The sequence below is a fragment of the Anabrus simplex genome, chromosome 13 (genome assembly GCF_040414725.1).
Source record: "Anabrus simplex isolate iqAnaSimp1 chromosome 13, ASM4041472v1, whole genome shotgun sequence".
Classification (NCBI taxonomy): domain Eukaryota; kingdom Metazoa; phylum Arthropoda; class Insecta; order Orthoptera; family Tettigoniidae; genus Anabrus; species Anabrus simplex.
The window spans coordinates 48884553-48910143 of NC_090277.1; the positions used below are offsets into that span (position 1 = coordinate 48884553).

Here is a 25591-nt window from a genome sequence, read left to right on the forward strand (position 1 = left end):
CAGACTTGCGACGAAGTGTCTGTTTTCGCTCGTGATCTGTGGGATATTTTAGTGCTCTGTGAGCTTGTCAAACCCAACCCGTGCAGTCATATAAGTTTTTTCTTCATGTTATTCTGTCTTGAATTTTCAAGCTGCGTTCATAAATAGCATTTTATGTTAGTTCTTATGTGTACATGGGGTGAAAGAAGATGAAGAGCATGAAAATATTGTGAATAAAAGAGGGTGGTGTGCGTACTATAAAGACAGAAAGATTTGCTACTCCTACTGCCAGCGCAAAAAGTAACTGCGTTTGGAGCGCGATGTATTTCTGAGCAATGTCTGACGTGTAAATGTTCTGTTGGATTAAACTAATAGTTAGGTACCATGTCCATTTTTCAAACATTTTGATTTTTGTGTTAAATATAATATTAATGTGTAAAACTTCAGTGCTAACAAAAATGCAGTGTAAATTAGTATCATTGTGATTAAATTTGTTGGTTTTGTGACAATAATAATATGATGGTGATGATGATGACGATAATGCTGCATTTATAGAAGAATAAGTTGACGAGAATAAAGTTATTTTAAATAGGTATTAAGGATGTATTTCAGAAAGGATCTGCGAGACCCAACCTGTGCACTAGTGTAACATATTGTGACCTGTTCGCTGGTGGGTTAACATAAGTACATTTGCTGGGGAGTTTCTTGAGGTCTGGGAGCCACCATGGCTCAGGCAGCAGTGCACCAGGCTCTCACCGCTGGATTCCTTTGTTCAAGTCCTTGTCACTCCATGTGAGATTTGTGCTGGACGAAGTGGAGGTGGGACAGGATTTTCTCCAGGTACTGCAGTTTTCCCGGTCATGTTTCATTCCAGGAACACACTCCAATCTGTCAAGTCATATATCATTACCCCAGAGGAGTGCGACAGGCTTCTCCAGCTGGCACTATTCCTATCCTCGCCGCTAGGTGGGGGTAGCGAATATTTAAGAATAAACTTTAAAATTGTATTTAAGCGGTCTGCCTATTCAGTACATATATAATTTATTTGATCTAGAACACATTTCTTCCCCTAAGGGACATCATCAGCTAGAATATTTTACAAAATACATCACATATATAATCACATTAATAGATTGGTAAGACATGAGTTAAAATCTGCCAGTGCATCACAACCAACTTTACCGCTTCGGGCCCGTTTTGACTTAGAATCCGGAAACATTCTTCAATGTAATTTAAAGGAATTACTTCCAAAGATCATAAGGATCCTTTGTCATGAAATATTGTAATTCAAGGATTGTACTCAACATCAATGGTCATTTTATGATTTTATGAGTACAGCTGTTAGTTTTTACAGGCTCCTTCATCAAGAATTTTATGAACAATTCTCATCAAGATTATTGAAACATGACTTGATACTTTAGTCAAGTTTGCAATTATTTTATTTTAAATGCCCTTGTGTATGATAGTGTATTTTAACTTAAGTCTTACCATCCTATTAATGTGATTTTATATCTGATGTATTTTGTGAAATATTCTAGCTGTTGATGTCCCTTAGGGGAAGAAACATATTATATATGTACTGAATAGGCGGACCACTTAAATACAATATTTAAGTTTATTCTTAAATATTCGCTACTTGATTTTAAAGTTAGTACAGATTTTTAACAAAAAATTAAGCTGTTAAAGCTTGTTACTTGCAAGCTAGATGGGGGCTTCATTCCATTCCTGACCCGATTGAATTACTGGAAACAGGCTGTGGATTTTCATTTTCTTTCCTTGAGGTCTATACATACTTTGAATTCTGTTCCTGGTGGTGGTAATCCGATAGGCCTATATGGAGGCCTGTATATGAGAATTTCCTGAGCTGAGAATAATAATTTGATCATCAAAAGTGGTGCAAATTTTTTGATCATTTGTTGACAAAATAAATATTCGTCAGCTTTTTCGACTGTGGTTGAATTTGTTCTCCCCCTCCCCATGACTGATGTTTTGGTTGAGCCTGTGTTTTCACTCATGAATTCATTTTAGAGAGTTGAGAGGAACAGGCTAGATTATTGGTCCTCAAATTGGGGGGCATAGAGAGTGATACAGGGGTGCACCGGCTCTGTTTGAAATATTTATATTTCATATTCTGTAACAAATATTGCCATCCTCAAATTATCACATCCATTAACCTCTTCCATCGCCATTCAAATAAATAAACTCATACTTTTGCTGCCTTATTTCACAAGAACTGACCAGTAGATCCTACCGGCATGTATTCTGAGAAAAGGTGTGAGTAACATTTGCCACACAGCACCCTTTCACCTGCCACCCGCAGTGGCATCACCTTACCAAACACTTAACAACCACTAATGTCAATAAGCCTCTTGGCAATGTGACCGGCACTTCCTTACAAGAATAGATTCTTCTATTTCTGCTATTGTCGGCTCAATTTCAGCCAGGCCTTCGCAGTCAGTTCAAAGATAGTGAGTGAACAGGTGAATTCTAGTGCGTCTTTAGTGGAAGTGGTTAGCCCAATTTACAATAAACTGTTACAAGTTACAAGTATCGCCATAGCCATGGATAATTGGCCTATTAGCAGTGGTAAAAAGAGACCCCATAGAAGTGATTCATCGAGTGCTCGCTCTCCTAAAATATTCAGTCCCAATAAAGAACAAAATTCAAATAAAATCAAAGTATGTTCTTCGACTTCTATTTCCCTAGGACCTAGGGGGATGTTTTCATTCCTCTTCCCGAAGGGATGGGGCGGTCCACCTAGATGGTAACGCCCTCTCTCTGGCCAGGAGAGGTGACGAGGTTGTGGAGATTTGAAGGTGTTGGGAGATGGAAAAAGGAGGGGATATTATTGTGGTGGTGTGGCCTCTTGGCTCTGCTCTTGTGCTTTTTATTTGACTTTTATTACAGACATGGTTACAAGTTACAAGTCTATAAGTACAATTATTTGAGTTGGGTTAGCTTGTTACAATTATGTTGCCTATATTTAGATTTGGGTGCTAGGGAGAAGGAGGTGTAGAATTTGCTGGCAGAGGGACGATATGTTGACCAGGGATGTGAGTAACAGATGGAGAAGGTGAGTGTGGTTATTTGAATTAGGTAGGAGTTGCTGGGGGGGGGGAGACGGAGGCTGTTACAAGATGCGGTAGGGTGGGTTGGAGGTTGTGGGGGAGAACAAGATGGTTCCACTCGATGATGTCTGCCAAAGAGCTGTATCCCCTGGTGGATGAGGCGCTGAACATCTTCGGGTGGCTGGAGTTGGGAGTCTTACCATGTAGGTGGGCCCGGCTGCGTTGTGGATCCTGGATGCTCTTTTCAGGTGTAGTCCTGTTTGTCGTAGTTCGTGGGTGATGAGTTCTATTGGTAACGTGGGGTTCACGCCACGAACGACGCAGCTAGTGTTGCTGTTGGACACTAGCTGGCGGAGTTGTCCTATTGGACTCGGGCGCTGGTGGTGGCGGAGTTGTCCTAGTAGACTCGGGTGGTGGTGGTGGCGGCGTTGGTCTTGCTGTCTGTATATCCATGTTGGTGGCTTCCGCCTCGGCTGGTGACTGGAGTGTTGCATTTTGCGAGCGGGGGGGGGGGGAGTGGGGATAAGGGGTAACATCATGATAGGGGAGGGATGGAACGTGACTGTTGTGATTATGGGAGCGTGAGCGGGGGTACTGTCAATGTTGGTGGTAATAGTGGTACTAGGGGTGGTGTATACATGGGATGGAGGCTGTGTTGATGGAGTGTATGGAAGTGGCTTGGTTCTGGGTTTCGGGGACTGAGGAGGTGGGGTGTATGGGGGTGGCTTGGTTACCGGGTTCGGTGAGCAATCTACTTCCATGTGCCGAGGACACGGTTCTGCAAAATGTGGCAATCCGTTGATGTATATTCCCCAGTTCATGGCTTCTAGACAGCTTCTTCTGTTGCTAATTGGATCAGGACCCGGTCTGTAGGTATTAGATTTTCTGATATCCTGGACAGGTTTAGGACCGGCACGCCTTTATCCTTGAGGTAGTGGAGCAGTACTCCATCAGTGAAGGTGAGATCTATGCCGCGGATAATACAGTTGGGCATGGTGGGGGAGGCCGACTTCCAGTTTGGTATCGGCCTATTATGCTTATTGGCACGGCGGGGTCCAGGAATAAAGTTGAGGCGTTCCCCAGCCGTAATAAAAGAGGCATAGATCGATTTCCGAGTTTTTGTTCTTCTATTTCCACTCCCACCACCAACCTTAATTCTACACCCGAATTCAAAGTGTGTAAATCAAGATGATTATCTGACAATAGGCTTTACCACTATTCTTTTGAATAATCAAGAAAGACCTCTATGCATTCTTTTTAAGCGTCATGAGCAACAACTAAAAGGAAATGTCAGATTCCTTGAAAAGCACGTAACAGTTCCTAAAACAAGTGCTAAGGGCATCCTTCGAGTTCATCATCATCATCATTTCCCTTTATCCAGCTGTAGCCGGGTAGGGGCAAATATGGTTCCTCTCCACTTTCTTCGGTATTTCCACCACTCCTCCTCCAACACTGTGTCCCAGTCCAGGTTTATGTCTATAATGCTGCGTTGGATGGTATCCTTCCATGTCAGTCGTGGTCGTCCACGGCCTCTCCTTCCTTGGATTTGCATTTCCATCACCTTTTTTGACATTCTTTTGTCGCTCATTCGCTTTATGTGCCCAAACCATCTTAGTCGGCTCTTCTCTATTCTATCATTCATTTTTCCCACTCCAATTTCTTCCCGGATTTTCTCATTCCTTATTTTCTCTTCTACTCTTCTGTATCATACTCCTCAAGAACTTCATTTCGGCTGCCTGTATTCGACTCTAATCCTTCTTTGTCATTGTCCAAGTTTCTGCTCCGTAAGTTGTTATGGGTACGTAATACATCTTGTACATAGTATCCTTTGCTTCCGTTGGCACATCTTTGTCCCATAACATGTTTATCCTTCGAATTTAATTACAAAATCCAAATCACCATGTATCATTGGCGAGAAATTACTTTTTCCTGCAGCTGTGAAAATGAAAGCGATCATACATGGAGAAAAGCTCAGCAAGTGTCTAAAGTCAGTGCCGCTCTCAGATGACACAGTGGCTTGTCGTATTGATACAATAGCTTCTGACATTAAACATCAACTGTTAAAGTATCGCCATACCCATGGATAATTGGCTTATTAGCAGGGCTTCATGATAGCCCAAAATTTTCCCTGCAATTGATGACAGTATTGGTACGGTATATAGTGCCCAGCTTCTTGTTTTTGTACGCTACTGTCATGAAAATGAAATGCACGAGGATTTTGTATTTTGTAAAGCTCTGGAAGGGAGAACTAAGGACGAAGATATTTTCTCTCTTGTGAATTCCTGTTTCATCAAAAAATAATCTGTCATGAACAAATTGTGTTGGTATATGCACCGATGGGGCGGCGGCATGTACTGAAACTAGAAAGGGGTTCAGAGCAAGAGTGAGTGCTGTTACTAATTCTGTAAAATTCACACATTGCGGTGATACACAGGGAGGCACTGGCTTCAAAATTATTACAACCAGAAATCAATAAAGTGTTGAACGATGCAATCAGTGTTGTAAATTTTGTGAAAGCAAGAGCTTTGAACAGACGATTTACCATATATTGTGAGGAGATGTGATTTACACATGATTTGCATCTGTTGCACACAGAATACGTTGGTTGTCTTGTGGTCGAGTTCTTCATCGCGTTGTAGAGCTGGAGAATGAAGTTCGTCTTTTCCTGTTGGACACCAGTCGTATAATCACAGCTCTGTTTCTGGATGAAAAATGGCTTCTAATACTTTGCTACCTGGCTGACATATTTGAGGAACTGAATGATCTTAATGTGTCACTCCAAGGACAAAATAGTAATATTGTCTTTCTAAGTGAGAAAGTGCTTGAGTTTAAGAGAGAACTTGTACTTTGGAAAACTCAGATGGACAAAGGTAACTGTGAGATATTTTCTTGTCTGAATGAATTCCTGGAGGAAAATGAGTTAGATTTTGGTAAAATTTGTGGAATTGCCATAGCACACCTTGAAAACCTTCGTCAACAATTTGAGGTTAATTTTCCAGAACCTTCAGCTAAGTATGACTGGATTCGCAGTCTGATCAATATGAACGTAACAGGCCATTTGTCAGTGGCAGAATGGGAGGAGCTAATAGAACTCTCAAGTGACAGAACACTTCAAAATGAATTTAAGTCAAGGTCTCTTGAAAGCATTTGGGTGCAGATTCGGAATGAATATCCCGATTTATCAAGAAAAGCAATGGACGAGTTATTACCCTTCGCTTCAATTTACTTGTGTGAGCCAATATTTTCCGCAATGGCATCCATCAAGACGAAGCATCAGTCTCGACTGCAGCAAGAAGGGGATCTGCAAATTTCTGTTTCAAATATCCAACCAAGACGGGATCTATTTTCATCACAAATTCAAGCTCACCCATCACACTAACCTAGTAAGTGTTAGAGAATTACTGAATTCTGAACCATGTACCTTTTCATTCCTCTGGGGTTTTTTTTGGGTGGGGGGGGTGAGAAGCGTTTGCTGGACTTCTGTGCTAGTATGGGTTTAGCAGTTACGAATACATTCTTCAAGCATAAGGCTATTCACCACTACACATGAGAGGCTAGGGGTACCAGATCCATAATAGACTATATCTTAACCGACTTCGAATTCAGGAAATTTGTTAGGAATGTACGAGTTTTCCGGGGATTTTTCGATGATACAGTTCACTATCTGATCTGTAGTGAACTAAGTATATCTAGGCCTAGGGTAGAGAAAGTGAAATCTGTCTGCAAACGAATAAGGGTAGAAAATCTCCAGGATGAGGAAATTAGACAGAAGTACATGGATATGATTAGTGAGAAGTTTCGAACAGTAGACAGTAAGCAGGTTCAGGATATAGAAAGTGAATGGGTGGCATACAGGGATACTGTAGTAGAAACAGCAAGGGAATGCCTAGGAACAACTGTGTGTAATGATGGGGAAAAGTGAACATCTTGGTGGAATGATGAAGTGAGAGCAGCTTGTAAACGTAAAAAGAAGGCTTATCAGAAATGGCTCCAAACAAGGGCCGAGGCAGACAAGAATTTGTACATAAATGAAAGAAACAGCGAAACAAATAGTTGTTGAATCCAAAAAGAAGTTGTGGGAAGATTTTGGTAATAACCTGGAATGGTTAGGTCAAGGAGCAGGTAAACCTTTCTGGACAGTAATAAAGAATCTTAGGAAGGGAGGGAAAAAGGAAATGAACAGTGTTTTGAGTAATTCAGGTGAATGATATAGATGTTGATTCCCATAGGGAATCTGAAATATTTGTCCTGAATGAGCAAATTCATAATACCAATATAAATGGTCCGTTATTGGACATTATAAATTTTCCAGCTAGCTCATTCTTGGTTGCCAGCGTTTCGCCCTCATGTGCTAGGGTGGGCTCATCAGTTGGTACCTAGCACACTTACCAATACGCTGGCTAGTGCATACCGTGGAGGCCACTGCGTAGGCTAACTGGAGCCACCGGCAGTGCCAATGCACTAAGAGACTTTGTCTCATCACTAAAAAATGATGCCTGCTTGGCCATCAGATGATATAGATGTTGATTCCCATAGGGAATCTGAAATATTTGTCCTGAATGAGCAAATTCATAATACCAATATAAATGGTCCGTTATTGGACATTATAAATTTTCCAGCTAGCTCATTCTTGGTTGCCAGCGTTTCGCCCTCATGTGCTAGGGTGGGCTCATCAGTTGGTACCTAGCACACTTACCAATACGCTGGCTAGTGCATACCGTGGAGGCCACTGCGTAGGCTAACTGGAGCCACCGGCAGTGCCAATGCACTAAGAGACTTTGTCTCATCACTAAAAATTGATGCCTGCTTGGCCATCAGATGATATAGATGTTGATTCCCATAGGGAATCTGAAATATTTGTCCTGAATGAGCAAATTCATAATACCAATATAAATGGTCCGTTATTGGACATTATAAATTTTCCAGCTAGCTCATTCTTGGTTGCCAGCGTTTCGCCCTCATGTGCTAGGGTGGGCTCATCAGTTGGTACCTAGCACACTTACCAATACGCTGGCTAGTGCATACCGTGGAGGCCACTGCGTAGGCTAACTGGAATCAACATCTATATCATCTGATGGCCAAGCAGGCATCAATTTTTAGTGATGAGACAAAGTCTCTTAGTGCATTGGCACTGCCGGTGGCTCCAGTTAGCCTACGCAGTGGCCTCCACGGTATGCACTAGCCAGCGTATTGGTAAGTGTGCTAGGTACCAACTGATGAGCCCACCCTAGCACATGAGGGCGAAACGCTGGCAACCAAGAATGAGCTAGCTGGAAAATTTATAATGTCCAATAACGGACCATTTATATTGGTATTATGAATTTGCTCATTCAGGACAAATATTTCAGATTCCCTATGGGAATCAACATCTATATCATCTGATGGCCAAGCAGGCATCAATTTTTAGTGATGAGACAAAGTCTCTTAGTGCATTGGCACTGCCGGTGGCTCCAGTTAGCCTACGCAGTGGCCTCCACGGTATGCACTAGCCAGCGTATTGGTAAGTGTGCTAGGTACCAACTGATGAGCCCACCCTAGCACATGAGGGCGAAACGCTGGCAACCAAGAATGAGCTAGCTGGAAAATTTATAATGTCCAATAACGGACCATTTATATTGGTATTATGAATTTGCTCATTCAGGACAAATATTTCAGATTCCCTATGGGAATCAACATCTATATCATCTGATGGCCAAGCAGGCATCAATTTTTAGTGATGAGACAAAGTCTCTTAGTGCATTGGCACTGCCGGTGGCTCCAGTTAGCCTACGCAGTGGCCTCCACGGTATGCACTAGCCAGCGTATTGGTAAGTGTGCTAGGTACCAACTGATGAGCCCACCCTAGCACATGAGGGCGAAACGCTGGCAACCAAGAATGAGCTAGCTGGAAAATTTATAATGTCCAATAACGGACCATTTATATTGGTATTATTAATTCAGGTGAACTCATAATAGATCCCAGGGAATCACTGGAGAGGTGGAGGGAATATTTTGAACATCTTCTCAATGTAGGAGGAAATCATCCTGGTGGTGTTGCGAACAGCCAAACTCATGAGGAGGAGGAAATTGATGTTGGTGAAATTATGCTTGAGGAAGTGGAAAGGATGGTAAATAAACTCCATTGTCATAAAGCGGCAGGAATAGATGAAATTAGACCTGAAATGGTGAAATATAGTGGGAAGGCAGGGATGAAATGGCTTCATAGAGTATTAAAATTAGCATGGAGTGTTGGTAAGGTACCTTCAGATTGGACAAAAGCAGTAATTGCACCTATCTATAAGCAAGGGAACAGGAAGGATTGCAACAACTATCGAGGTATCTCATTGATTAGTATACCAGGCAAAGTATTCTCTGGCATCTTGGAAGGGAGGGTGCGATCAGTAGTTGAGAGGAAGTTGGATGAAAACCAGTGTGGTTTCAGACCACAGAGAGGCTGTCAGGATCAGATTTTCAGTATGTGCCAGGTAACTGAAAAATGCTACGAGAGGAATAGGCAATTGTGCTTATGTTTTGTAGATCTAGAGAAAGCATATGACAGGGTACCGAGGGAAAAGTTGTTCGCTATACTGGGGGACTGTGGAATTAAAGGTAGATTATTAAAATCAATCAAAGGCATTTATGTTGACAATTGGGCTTCGGTGAGAATTGATGGTAGAATGAGTTCTTGGTTCAGGGTACTTACAGGGGTTAGACAAGGCTGTAATCTTTCACCTTTGCTGTTCGTAGCTTACATGGATCAACTGCTGAAAGGTATAAAATTAGAGGGGGGGATTCAGGTAGGTGGAAATGTAGTAAGCAGTCTGGCCTATGCTGACGATTTGGTCTTAATGGCAGATTGTGCCGAAAGCCTGCAGTCTAATATCTTGAAACTTGAAAATAGATGCAATGAGTATGGTATGAAAATTAGCCTCTCGAAGACTAAATTGATGTCAGTAGGTAAGAAATTCAACAGAATTGAATGTCAGATTGGTGATACAAAGCTAGAACAGGTCGATAATTTCAAGTATTTAGGTTCTGTGTCCTCCCAGGATGGTAATATAGTAAGTGAGATTGAATCAAGGTGTAGTAAAGCTAATGCAGTGAGCTCGCAGTTGTGATCAGCAGTATTCTGTAAGAAGGAAGTCAGCTCCCAGACGAAACTATCTTTACATTGGTCTGTTTTCAGACTAACCTTGCTTTACAGGAGCGAAAGCTGGGTGGACTCAGGATATCTTATTCACAAGTTAGAAGTAACAGACATGAAAGTAGCAAGAATGATTGCTGGTACAAACAGGTGGGAACAATGGCAGGAGGGTACTCAGAATGAGGAGATAAAGGCTAATTTAGGAATGAACTCGATGGATGAAGCTATACGCATAAACTGGCTTTGGTGGTGGGGTCATGTGAGGCGAATGGAGGAGGATAGGTTACCTAGGAGACTAATGGACTCTGCTATGGAGGTAAGAGAAGTAGGGGTAGACCAAGGCGACGATGGTTAAACTCAGTTTCTAACGATTTAAAGATAAGAGGTATAGAACTAAATGAGGCCACAACACTAGTTGCAAATCGAGGATTGTGGCGGCGTTTAGTAAATTCACAGAGGCTTGCAGACTGAACGCTGAAAGGCATAACAGGCTATAATGATAATGTATGTATGTAAGTATGTATGAATGTATGTATGGGTGAAGAGTTTAAACATAACATTTTTCAATTTCATAGTTAAATGTTGAAAATTGTTTATATTATTTCTACTGTCATTTATAAGTCTTGAGCTTTCAAATATGAAAAGCATTCTAAATTAGCTAAAGAGCTAATTAGCGAAATAAACAAAACTTGTTCAATTCCAATAACTGCACATGCAAGTAGTAATAATTAACTTTCAACACCTTGGACTAATACAAATGCATGAATTTTTTTCACAAAATGATGTTGAACTCTGATAATCATAGGATATAAACTTCATGCTTTTGATCCGTATTGAATTCTGAACACAATAATACCGAGCTCGATAGCTGTAGACGCTTAATTGCGGCCAGTATCCAGTATTCAGGAGATAGTAGGTTTGAACCCCACTGTCGGCAGCCCTGAAGATGGTTTTCCGTGGTTCCCCATTTTCACACCAGGCAAATGGTGGGGCTGTACCTTAATTAAGGCCACGGCCGCTTCCTTCCAACTCCTAGGCCTTTCCTGTCTCATCGTCACCATAAGACCTGTATCTGTGTCGATGCGACGTAAAACAAATCCATGGTGAGGAAAATAAGTCTGGCTCTTCTTGTTTCCTGGCAATGTAAGCTATGTTATTATTTTTAAAAATTAAGTTCGCCTTTGGGCCACAGTTTTTGCTCTTCTTTAGCATGCCATTCCACTGGCTCATAAATTTTCTGATACTACTGGTACGTAACACACCGGTTCATCATAGCATTCGAACTATTCAATCCCTACTCTGTGACACTGATTGGAATGTGCAGTGTGCACACTTACATAAATAATGGCAGAGGAGTGTTCACGGCTATCTGCGGCCTGGTTATTCCAGCACTGGGACTTTGTACTGTCAGATCGGCACCGTAGTACTGTTCGTTAAAAGCGAGAAAATGTGCGGTTTTTCATTTTATTGAGTATTTTATATGACAACATTGCTTTTAATCGCTACATTCTTACTGACATTTTTATAATGACCTATGTTGACTTCAGATTGAAAACCACGAAGACAGTCTTTCTGAGAATCCCATAGTGAAGCACGGGTACATCAGCTAGTACTCTAATAAAATGTTATCCCATTAGTGACAGATCTACTGAATAGCTGAAATGCCAATCAGATGTTAATTTGTTGGAATAATTCTGGGTCCAAATGAGCAGATGTGAATTTATAGGAAGCTGTACAAGAGAATTCAGGAGATATAACACATTCATCAACTTTCCCATAAAATGAGTAATCACCATCATAATCATTGCACTACACCTGCACTTTGTCATGGAAATGATTTAAATATGTGCAGCGCATCTGATAATGCCCACAGTTTTCTTCTGTAGTCATCTGGCTTTGATATAAAGTACTTTAACCAGATATTCATAAACATTTCTGTAACTTTTTATTAGATTGTCTACAGCCTGACATAAAACCAATCATAATTGTAACATCTGATTCTCTGTTGTAATTTAGCAGGTCTTTACCATTCCTTACCGCCTTTAAAAGTACATATCTGTTTTCACATTCCTCAACAATTGTTTTAAACCCATCCCAAAGTCTGTTTAAATTTTTATTTACCATTTTCCACCGATCATAATTACTTTTTTAAATCTCCCTCATGCTTGTTTTATCAGCTGTATGGTACTGTCAAATAGTCCTGCTTTTACAACCTTCCTTTCTATCGCATTTATTAATGTTGAAAATATTTCTTAGCACACAAAGTAGGAGACCCCATACTACGAAAAACATAAAATTAAACAATTTTCTCAATTGTGCCTAACATCAAAGGACCTAAAGGGCCCAGAAAGGTTTCAAATTGTAGCTCTATCAAACTTTTTTTTTTCTTTTCGAAAATCACTTCTGTCCTAAATGCTGTTCCGAAAAACAGCCCAGAATTGCTTGTTTCTTTACTCATTTTCTTTTTGATTCAAATCCTAGCCAAATTAACTTGTTTATGTAATTCTTTCTGTAATGTGTTCCTTGGTTCAATACCCTCAGGCTTTTATTGTTTTGAAAAATGTCCACACCAAATGTAGTTATAAGGGCTTAAGTGAAACTCTGCATTGACTCACTTTAGCGCTCGTAGTGGTGCCGAAGTGAAACAATGCATTGACTCACATTAGTACTTGTATTGGTAGAAAAAGGCAAACTGCTAATTTAATCGACCAGATAACGATGATTAAAAAACAGGATTGTAATTTTTAGGAATAAATAAAAGATATATTCTCATACTTTATTATATTTTATGTACCTAAAATTTGTAGCTCATGTACCTAGGATGTTTTCAACATTGAGTTACTTACCTGAAAGGCTAGAACTGTGGATTTTTTTAACTACGACGAAAACAGTTTTGTGATTACTAATTAATACCATCTATTACTTCAGTTTCTTTATAGAGCTCATCTGGTTTTACCAGCACCGTATCCAGAATATTCTTACTTTTGGTTGGTTGGTTCACTGTCTGATTCAGCTGTCCCTCCCAGATTAACATATTTGCCATTTGTTGGTCATGCTTCCTGTCATTTGCATTATCTTCTCAATTGACATTTGGTAAATTTAGATCAAATTTAGACCAAGGACAGTTAGTAGTCATGTTTGAAGGGGAATGGAATAATTTTAAGAGTGTATTTGTAAGATGTGCAGAAAAAAAAGAATATGGAAGAACATCAGGAAAGGTTAGAGAGAAAGGGAAAATATGGTGGAATGATAGAGTGAAAGATAAGGTAAAGGAATTGAAGAAAACTTGGAAGGAATGGAAAAGAAAAAAGACTCAAGAAAGTGGAGTGAGATGCATGGAATCAAAAAGAGTTTGCAAAAATTGTGAAGAAAAATTGGGAAACATTCAGGAAGTAAAGGAAGATTTCAGCTGTGGAAAAACAATTATTATGTGGTAATATAAGAAACTGTAGGAATGAAACGTAAACACAGGATTTGTGAAGAGTAAAGGAGGAGTAATACTGACCCCAGAAAAGATAATGAGCAGATGGAAAGAATATTTCAGTGAACTGCTGAATGTTAGAAACCAGACATGCAGAGAAGGTATCCAAGCAGCAGGAATAGAAGAATTAAAAGAGAAGGAATCAAACGTTACCAAAAAAATTAAAAATTGTGTGTCATGCTTTCCAGGATATATGACCATTGTATGGTAGCACCGTGCAATTGTGAGGAAAAAATAGTTGCCACAACTTATGCTCCAACCCTTGTATATTCTTGTTTGTTCTCTTTAGCATATGTATAACATTTTAATGTGTGTTTTTCATTCCAGGAATCCTGCTCATGGCCTACCACTTCAATGACAATGTGTACACAAAGTCATTCACTCCACGAGAGTACCAGGTAAGCCTAGCATCCTCTTTTAATTTTTTTTTATTATATGCGTATAACTGACATTACTTAGAGTGAAATGGACAATTTGTAATTAGAACTGTAGTGTACGATCTCAGATAACCGAAATTGAGAATGATAGTGTTATGTGTTCACTGTTACATAGGGTTGCCAACTCTCCCATATTATACAGAAACTCACATCATCATAGTCATCATTTTCATTTCCCCTTGTCCAGATCAGGGTGTTGATGGTACTTTTCCACCGTTGCCTCTCCTTCCATCACTCCTCTTCAGTAATTGTGTTCCATTCTAGTCTTGTTTTTCTTATACTGTTCTTGACAGAGTCTATCCTTCTTGCTCTATTGCCCTGTTTCCTTCTGTTTTAGTCTCCAATACTTGTTTTGGTATCCTTCCGTCCTTCATACTTATAACATGTCCAAACCATCTCAATTTATTCTTCTCCATCCTATCACTCAGTTTTTCTACCCCTATTTCTTTTCTGACCTCAACATTTCTTACTCTGTCTGTCCTTGTCTTCCCTGCCATACTCCTCAGGAACTTCATCTCACTGGCCTGAATTTTACTCTCATCTTTTGCTGTCATTGTCCAAGTCTCTGATGCATGCGTTTTAAAAAAAATTGCTATTTGTTTGGGGCATCAACCTATAGAGATCTTTTGGTCCTACTTGCACCATGTGATATGAACCTGCGTGTAATTGGAATGGAGGGAGTGTATATGTTGAATGTGAGGAAAGGAACGTTAAGACGGCACAAAAACCCAGTCCCAGGCCAGGGATATTAATCGTTGTACAATTAAAAAAACCCTGACCCAGCCGGGAATTGAACCCGGGGCCGCCGGGTGACAGGTGGACGCGTTGCCCCCTACACCGCGGGGCCGGACGATGCATGGGTTAATGTAAGAGTATAGTACATCTTGTACATTTAACAGTCTTACTAATAAACTTTTTTACAAGGTTTATACACTGTTTATGTGTAATTTTTTAATTAATAAACCGTGAATAAGCCTCCTGTGTATACATCTTTTACAGTAAGTCATTGAATTGCTTATACAGACCAGGACCCTTGTATAAGCGTTGTATAGCAGAGAATGATGAAAGAGAAACAATGAGTGATCAGTGTATATTTTTTTTAGGGGTATTTGCTCTGCACTAATATAGTATGGTAAAATAATCAACATATCCAGTAAGCACGTATTGAAATATTGGAAAATAAGGTTGATGATTTCCATGATATTTTAAACATAGAATATTTAGAGGTTATGGAGGCTGGAAATGTTTGTAAAAAAAAAAACACTTTAAGAGATGAAGTGACACATTTCTCCTCGATGATGAAAGTTTTAAAACATATCAATTTACGAAGGAGGATGCTCGAATTGTGTTTAACCCAGTCAGAAATGACATAAAGAAAGTTCCCAGAGGTGATTCTATATCGCGCAAACTTCATGTTCTCACAGCACTGAGGAATGGAATGAGGTTGGTTATTATCAGTGACATAATTATTACTAGTGAGAACAATATATACAGCTGAAATATGTGTTACTCTTCTGTTCGTGTTTATTCGAAGATTGACATTCTACTTTATTTGTGCTACCACACGGCTTTGCGAAAGGTTTTGCTCCTAGGTAATGAGCAAAAGCGTTTATAAAGGCGGTGAACTTAACAAAATACGTCAGCGAACTCTGGAAAGAGATTCCTATGGCTTGGTATGAGTGTATAGTGCAGTATTGTAATAAAATGCATGTACCACGTTTATTAGTAAGAAAAATATGCAGTGCTTATACAGGGTTTATTCAATTTATAACTATACAAGTTTAAACAATTGTATAAAGATTTTTTTATTAGTAAGATTGTATTTCTTTATATTTCATAGGAACTTCTCTGTTCCACTCCCATAATCTGCTAAATTTTAAGGCTAATCTTGTCTCCCATTTCTATTTCATCCATGAGTGCATATATCCCATAATTCAAATGAAATGAAAAGAAAGCTAAATTATTATTTAAATTTTATGTCAATATTGATAGAAAGAGTGTAGTTACTCTAGTACAGGGATGGCGAACCCATGACGCGTGCCACTAGGTGACACACGAACACTGGCACATCAGGCATTATACTAACATATTTCAACATTACGCTTTAATAAAGAAGTATGCCACAAATAATTACTTGGCCATATGTTTTACAAATGTTATTAAGTTAAACATCAGTCAAATGGATTTATATGTAATACTGCCCCCATTTTTCCCGAGCTAAGCCCAGCCATCGAGCGAGGAATCCCAAGGTGGACCGTTCGATCGTTGGCTATCACTTTCTAGAGGCATTTAAGGGTTGTTAAGGATTGATGACCAAGCAGGATAAAAAGAAATATTAAAACAACACTCTGACATTTATTCACATAAGCAGACAAACAAATGAAATATTCTTGATGATTTTTTTCTTTTAACAAAGAAACTTTCATAATATTGGATTTCTTCCTCGATTTAGAGTGACACGTGTTCATATCTCCAGCCTTACTGTGCTGTAATGAAACCAAAGAAGTAATTAGGTCACTTGCCTTTTCAAACCAAACATTTGACTGAAAGAATTAAATAAATTAACATGGAACTTAAAAAAAAAATGATTAACAGCAGTCTTGTTAACGAGGGTTTTTATAATAAATGTGTTCAAAGCTTTACCAATTTAAAGTAGTCTCAACACGTGGTTTTTAAGATGTATTCAACTGAATTTGTCATTTACAGGATTTAATATTGGTCAATGACACCAACATGAACTTCAGTAGAAAATGAAAATTGTTTCCAAAATTCTCAAAATTAATTAATTATCATTCTGATTATTATTATTATTTTCTTATCATTCAATTAACCTGTTTCATTGTCACACGATCGTGTTCTTATTAATTTTCCACTGCATCATTTACCTAATGATCGTCATTAGCATTTCAGAATAATTATTTTGAATTAATAATTAATGACTTATTTTCACAATGTTACAAAGCAATCATGTGGCTAACGTATTTCTACCTCTGATCTTTGCATTTCATTTCTATTCAAATTAATCTTAAAGTATTTCAGATTTTTAGAAATTTACATTACCAACGTGTGAGCTAGTTAAATAAATTTTATTTACAAATCGAGTGCCTTCATAAAGTAACGAGATGATCTTTCCTTTTAAATCTCGCTAATTAAGAAAATAAATTCCTTCCTAGTCTTCCTTGACTTAACTTAATTAAACTTTCCCTTAAGGGTATGAAAATTATTTCTTAAGGCGACACACAACGATGAGTGTGATCCGCGTTACAGCGAGTGCGTGACCAGATCAAATTAAATGAAATCAACATGACACAAGAGAAATATACACATTTACACACACACACATTCACACTAGGGAAACACGTTTTTTTTTTATGTACACTATTTACATCGAATCCTGATTTGGCAAATTTATTCATGATTTTTATTGGTGGTCGGGACGCGTAATGTCTAGCAGAAATGATCTGTGTACTGAAATTCTCCCTCCTTAATGGTGGCTAGTGATCGAAGTCATGGGTATCACTTGGTAGAAATACATTTCACATATCAATGCAAGTTCATCTAATTCATGAAATTATAATGGAAGATTCTAGTAAAATCTATAAGCACTACCATCATGTGGGCTACAGGTTGAATTTACCGCAAGCGTGAGCCTTACTCGTATTATTTTTACTTCCTACTTGTGAAATACACTCACAACACGTGCTCCAATAATTATAATCCATCTTGCGTTCCAAATACACAAGAATAAATCAAATATCACCATTAATTCATCAATTGCACAATTATACAACAAATATCCCTCAGGATAGGCCATATTCCAGACCCTTCATGAACAGAGCACATTCCATCTCACATTCAGGAACTCTACAGTAGTTTTATGGCTCACGAGCGTTTACTTCTGTTTTACCCGATCTTTAGTCAATATTATTATTATTTAAGTGATTATTACATCTACTGATCCTCATGGAATATCGTAAAGTTAGATGACTTCATGATAAAAACAACAAGTGATCTTAAAAGACACTAGGTTCGACCCTATTCACTCAAAATGTACACGTAAATTTTCCGTCCGGTAACTTTCAATATTACAAGGAAAGTAGATTTATCGTGTGGTCAGTGATTATTAAACATGAAGCTCCTTAAGCATGGGAAATAATTCAAAGACAACCTACATGTCTACTCTAATAGATTCCAAAATTTCATTCACACGTACCTAGTCTACCACGACACCTTAAGAAGTAGAAAAATGAAATATGTCTAACTACAGCAATCTAATAGATCTACGACTTAAGAAGAAAGACCTCTAGTTGTACAAAAGGTAAGACAGATAAATAAAATTAAAATGGTACTCAAGTTTTGTGAAGTTCGATTCCCGTCGACAGTCAATTATTTCAGCATACTCCGGCCAGTCTCCTTCCAATTACCAGAGACGCCTTACATTTTTACAGCTCCGTGGAGGCTCTGCAATAGGTGTCCCTCGATGAAATTGTGTTGCCGGTGGTTGCGGAATTCTTCATCTTGAGATGTTCAATTCTAAGACGTCTTCCGTAGATTGCTGGTCACAAGCTGTAACTGAGATGACAAAATTAAGTATTTTGCACAAGCACACGCAGAATATAAACAGCTCGCCTACACTGTCACACTTAACTTGGCTCCTAGGCGTTTTTATTCCACAGAATTCACTAATTATCAGACTAATTCTGGTAGAACGGGCGTCGACTTGACTTGAAAATTTTCCTTCCACGTGGTCCGGTAACGTGATGTCTCACACAGCGAAGAATATATTCAGAGAGAGCTTCAGAATAAGCGCATAAAGAGAGCGATTCACTCGAAGCAAGGCCTTTTATCTAATTAGCCAGGGAGGCGTGTTCTTCAGCGAGAACGGTAATTGGCTGATGATCTCCTTTAATTTGCGCAGACTATTCCAGAAACAAGCTGGGTTGCGCGCGTGCGAAGGCAGTCACGTGGTTTGGCCTGACCTTGGCACAGTCTCGGTGTATAACACCCCTCTGAATGACGAAAAAAAACTCGTTTTTGGCTCGCCACTACTTCCCAGATGACATGCTGCGGTTTTAAGCAGACAATAAAACTTTTGCTTTCCACTTGTTAAAATATTCGTAATATCGCCAATTTTAACGGGGACAATACAGTCTAGTACCTAAACAAAGTCCAATGAGGGGGTTTCTTGAAGATTTTAAAGGAAAATAACCAATGGCACACTAGTAATAAACAAGACGATAACTGACGCTAGTCGGAAAAGGTTTGCCGTCCCTGCTGTAGCGTCGTCGTCAATAGCGATCGACCATTACTTCTGGTTCAAGTAACCTCTAAACCGAACAGATCAATGGTCTACATGTTGCATGTGTTTTCGATTTTATTTGGATATCTGGTATCATTAGAAGGCATGTTTATATGCACTAAAACCGAGCGAGTTTGGCCGTGCGGCTAGGGGTGTGCAGCTGTGAGCCTGAATCCGGGAGATAGTGGGTTCAAAGCCCCACTGTCGGCAGCCCTGAATATGGTTTTCCGTGGTTTCGCATTTTCACACCAGGCAAATGCTCTGGGGCTGTACCTTAATTAAGGCCACGGCCGGTTCCTTCCCACTCCTAGCCTATCCCATTGTTGCCGTAAGACCTATCTGTGTCGGTGCAACGTAAAACAAATTGTATATGCAAAAAAAATGGCAAAATATGCATGCACCTGTGTACTAAAAAATTCAGCAATATATGCACTATTGCATACTTTGCAAAATACTTGTTTTTCCTCTTATGTATGAGGTTGGTTCTCCATATATCAAATGCTGAAGCAGAATACTTTTAGCTGCTTTTTTTTTTTTCCCCCGGCATGATTTTTAGTGGTTACTGGTCTTCATACAATGAAGAAATGAAGGTATAGGTTATAGATCCAACATAGCGGCGGCTCCGGCGAGCTCACCATGCACTAAACAGGCTTACGGATGTCATGCATTATTGACAGATACTGAATAACACGAAAGATGAACGGTCTGGTCAAGAGAATTGGTCTGGACTGATTAAGTTCTGCTAGTGACAAGTCCATTGGAACAAAGAAAATGATGGAATTATTTAGTTTCAGGCTGTTTCTGTTCTCATTTCTTCTATATAAGTAAGAATACTTTTTGGGGCGGGTAGGTTGGTTCCTTCCAAGGATCGAGGAAGGATCTCTCCTCTCTGCTACATCGGGTCTCATAAAACATTATTTTACTATGATTTTAACATCCGAACCTAATACCAAAACGCCACCGAAAAGTAAAAAAATACAACACATGGTCAAGATCTTCTTAATACTGTCAACAACAATGCATTATAAAGGCTTCTGGCGGCGAACGGAATTTTTATATATTCATTTCTTCGCATTGTTGTGCCGATTTGAATATCAATATACAATATTGCAGTGTATGTTGTTTTGTACATAATAATAATAATAATAATAATAACTGCAATTATGCATTTTTATGCACGTATGTCAAGAATATATGTACAACTTCATTTTTTTTTTTTTTTTTTTTTGCTATTGGTTTTACGTCGCACCAACACAGATGGGTCTTATGGCGACGATGGGATAAAAAGGCCTAGGAGTTGGAAGGAAGCAGGCGTATCCTTAAGTAAGGTACTGCCCCAGCATTTGTCTGGTGTAAAATGGGAAACTACAGAAAACCACCTTCAGGGCTGCCGACAGTGGGATTTGAACCCACTATCTCCAGGATGCAAGCTCACAGCCACGCGCCTCCAACCTCACAGCCATCTCACCCAGTCAACTTCATTTTTGTCCCGTATTGCCATTAGCTCAACTAAGTTTGAGTTTAAAGGAAGAATGTCACCTTCCAATACTTTTTTTTTTTTAATAGCTAGTTTTTGTGATTACAAAAGTCCTCCAGCTTAAAGTTAGTTGAGTGACTGAAAGATTAGTACATGTTTCGTTCCTTTGGTTTGGAACATCTTCAGTTTTTTTAATATTGAGATTGACCAAAATTGGTTAGGTTCACGCAGCTGTGAGCTTGCATTCGGGAGATGGTGGGTTCGAACTCCACTGTCGTCAGCCCTGAAGATGGTTTTCCGTGGTTTCCCATTTTCACACCAGGCAAATGCTGGGCCTGTACCTTAATGAAGGCCACGGCTGCTACCTTCCCAATCTCCCAACTTTCCGTCGCCGAAAACCTTCGATGTGTTAGTGCGACGTTAAACAAATAGCGAAAAAAAATTCCTAGTCTGAATATAAATGAGATAACTAACATCATAAATATACTGTTGTAGGAGATTTCTATTCTGGATTTACGTAGTAAGGTCATAAAAAAGGATCCAGATAAACATCTCGTACGACCCCCTCTGTTGGTTTCACTCCCTACGGCATTTCTCCTACTTTCCCCTCCATTCACTCCCCCCCTCTGCCTCATGCCCCTCTCACAGGCCAACCGTATAACACACACACTCAGTCAGCTGACAGCATAAGGGAAGCTAACATAGCAGGACCAGCTGGGAGGTAAGCATTTTGAATGCTTTTCGATACTGTAACCACCGTACATCCAAAGGGTTTTCTCCTTTCTTTAAAATATCTTCTTTTCTATTACAGACTCCATACAACACCTCAAACTTTTTATTAAAAAATTAACTTCAACTTCGGTTTTTCTCAGGGAGTTCCTACCCGGTCGTTGTATTTTAAATTTGAAGTCTTTTTTTTTTTCAACCTTAAGTTATATAGAGTTTATGTGGAACAACTATAGCAACATTTCCTGTATTTTGAAGAAAAGAAGGTCATCTCTTATGATCACTCATGTATACAGACTTTTGTTTACGAATTTGAACAGTGACTTATTGAGTGTTTCTTAACTTTATGAAGCAACATATTTAGCCTCATCATCATGAGTGTTTTTTTTATCCATATGTGCCAATTTTTGTATCTTATTATATGTTCCAAATCAGAGTAACGCCTTTCTGATTAAAGACCCAACAAAGAAAGTGCCAGTTTTCGATCTTCCTCGACATGAGTGGTCAAAACTCAACCGTTTCAGAACCGGCCATGGCAGGTGCCGATATATGATGAAAAAAGAGGGGATATTGTGAAAGTGCTGCATGTAAGTGTGGTGCTGAGAAGCAGACATGGCTTCATGTTGTTGAGAGCTGTCCACTGTCAGCATTTAAGGATGGTTTATGGGCTCTCATGAATTGACACCAAGTGCAGTGGACTGGTTGTCGAAGCTGGACATTCTAGTTTAATTACTTGTATATTTTAATTTATATGTTCATTGTATATTTTTACACATTATGCTTGTAAATGCCATACACAACAATGATGTTGATGATGATGACGGTGACGACAACCATAATAATAATAATAATAATAATAATAATAATAATAATAATAATAATAATAATAATAATAATCAACTAGACTTTAAGCTGGAGTATGTTTGTAATCACATAAACTAGCTATTAATAAAACAAAAATATTGGAAGATGGGATTCTTCCTTTAACCTTAACCTTAGTTCCATATACAGTGAATTGCCAAAAGTCATGGGAAGACACTGAATGTGATGTCAGTAATGAGTTGTTCCTCTGTGAGCCCTCAAAACGGCAGCAGTACAGCGAGGCATCGACTCTACAAGGTGTTGGAATCGTTCTGGAGGGAGGACTCGCGCATTTTGCACTGTTACCCACAAGTGGTCTTGTGTACTTGGTGCGGGGGTCATGGAGCGTACATCAGCATCAACAGCATCTCATGAACACTTGACTAGATTAAGATCGGGGGATCTGGAGGGCCAATCTATGGTCGTAACTTCCCTGGAGTGCTGCTCCTCCAACCACCTGTGTGCCACCACAGAATGGTGACATGGCATCTCCATCAGGGTACTCTAGGGCCAGAAAGGGATGCAGATGGTCTGAAAGAATGTCCACATAACGTGCACCTGTCAACGCTCCTTGCAGCCGGACAATGGGACCTAATTGATCCCATGAGAACGCCGCCCGGACCAAAACTGAGACACCTCCCGCCTGGACATAACCTTGTTGACACGCAGGATCCATAGCTTCATGGGGCATACGCCACACTCTCACGCCCATCAGCTTGATACAACTGGGACCGGGATTCATCGGACCATGCCACACACCGCCACTGTTCCATGGTCCATTGCCGATGTTCGTGGACCCATGTACGTCATTGAGCTCTTCCTGGGAAGTAATATAATAAATATAAATCACTGAAAGCTACTAAACAATTTCTTTTTCAGTGGAAATATTGATTTGTTACAGAGTAAAATGGAGCATTGCAATATATCACTCAGTTTAATGGATGAGATATACAAATTTTTAAAGTATAGACTGACTGAATAAATAGTTTTAAATATTTTAACACCTAGCTAACATCCCATAGGTTTGTGTGTTTTACAAATTCTGGTCATCTGTATCGCCACTTGATTGCAGACAAACGTTCATATCTTTTTCTTTCTTTACAGGTGGAACTTTTGGATGCTGCAAAGGAGCGTAACATCATTGTATGTCTTGGTTCAGGTCCTGGCAGGATATTTATTGCCACTAAACTTATCCAGGAGTTAGCCAATGGAATTCGAAGGTAATGTGTCTTCAGCTGTGGATTTTGGTTAGTTACTTGTAATTATTTTGTTCTCTGAAAACCTTTGCATGAGTGCATTCTACTTGCTGAAAAAAAAAAAAAATTATATATTCCTGACAGAGACTGATAGATAGAGCCACTGTAGTTGAGGAGGGACTCTCAGGGCCTGTACTACGACTGTCAGGTAAACAGCCAGATACGTAGGCTGCAGTTTTGTAAACTGTGTATATTTCAGTCCTAATTCTGCTTTTGACCTGAACTTCCACATTATAACTTAATAAAAGTCTAATAATACAATTTCAAAAGGAATAGAGCTGAACAAATGAAAACACCAGGGAACACGTATACCACCGTGCTAAATTTCACTATATTTTCAGTAACCTTATTACCAACCCAATAAAAATGTTACTACATCTTTCGCATTACAATACCGTCATTAAAATCCATTGGTAGTACGCAAGAAAATATTTAACTTCTAGTTTGCAAAACTGCAGCCTACGTATGTGGCTGTTTGCCTGACAGTCGTAGTACAGGCCCTAAAAGATTGAAAATGTAACCTGGACGCAAAAGTTAAGATTCAGGTTATGTATCTTTCTTTGTCTAGTACTATTTACGAGGATGCGCGTTACGGCGAATGTAAAGTTTATATTCGTGATTAATGCCACTGATTCAGCGTAGGATCATTAATTTTATTATTAATTCAATTTATTGCTTGCTCATTGAATAAGTAGTTATTTACTTTTCAATACAATGTGAGAATAGTAACTGGCAAGCATTTATCTCACTTTAGCTTAAATACTATTGTAGCAAGTTGTTATGAAGTAAAAGAAATATAACCTCCTTAACATCCTCGTTCGACAGACGAATCGCCATGAACAACGTCGTATACATTTACTCCATATGTGCATCGCGGATAGATTTGGAACAGAGCCCACGCTTTGGACACGCATGTTAATGTTTAGGAAATGTGTACTATCACCTTTCGTACCCTACTGACTATCATTTAGAAGGTAAAAAAAAAATGTTAGTCTACTGGGACTCACACCCACAAAAAGCTGCATAGCAGCAAACGATGTCGCCCTAACGCCCACGGCTATCCATGAAGCTTCCTGCTGACAGCTTGTGTGCTACTCATATAGACAGTAGCAACAACTTGCTAGTTTGGGAAATCTTTAAGAATTCTATGATAGCTGGACAGGAAGCATGACATACTTTAAAAATATATACATACATTACATTGTAACAACTTAATTTCGCACAGCATCATGCAGATGTAGATTCATCTTGATGTGAAGCCATCTTGATTCTCTACAGTAGCGTCCCAGATAAGAGCATTAACAGCCTCTCCAGCTTCGGCATAGCTATACTCTAGAATATTTTCCCAGATTGCACTTAAATTAAAGTCGTAGTACGCGTTTTCAACCGAACTTCCAGATAAATGTCCAAACTGCCAAATAATTTTATACCGCACTTTTATCTGGCTGTCGTAGTACAGGCCCTTAGTAATTCCCCAGAATCTGGCAGTTGCTCTTGTCATTGTGAGCTACCTCACTGTCAGAGTTTTTGAACTGTAGACTTGGAGGGTTATATTCGCTGAGATTGTGTTTAAGGTTCTATAGAATTTTCGTGTGTTGGTCATCTGAAACTTCTTGTTTATTCTATGTCAGGTGTAATTTTTTAACACACATTTTGCAAAGACTTTTTTCTACTTCCTAAGAAGTGTAACATGGCACACAAACTCAGAAGTATGTATAACAAGATTATTCTCAAGTTAAAAGTTTCCACCAGGATTAATAATAATGTTACTGACTTTTTGGTCCCATCAGCTACTTTTACAGTTTTCAGAGATGCCAGTGTGCCGGAATTTTGTCCCGCAGGAGTTCTTTAACGTTCCAGTAAATTTACCGATGTGAGACTGGT

General features: G+C 39.3%; 1 protein-coding gene across 1 annotated transcript in view; it reads left to right on the forward strand.

The window, feature by feature from the left end:
• Dcr-1 (Endoribonuclease Dcr-1) overlaps positions 1 to 25591 on the forward strand; it is a 189283-nt gene that overhangs the window by 2435 nt on the left and 161257 nt on the right. The window contains exons 2-3 of the mRNA XM_067157086.2: positions 13979 to 14049; positions 23556 to 23671. Coding sequence (XP_067013187.2) covers positions 13990 to 14049; positions 23556 to 23671 — 176 coding nt within the window. The 5' untranslated portion in view covers positions 13979 to 13989. The remainder of the gene's footprint in view (positions 1 to 13978; positions 14050 to 23555; positions 23672 to 25591) is intronic.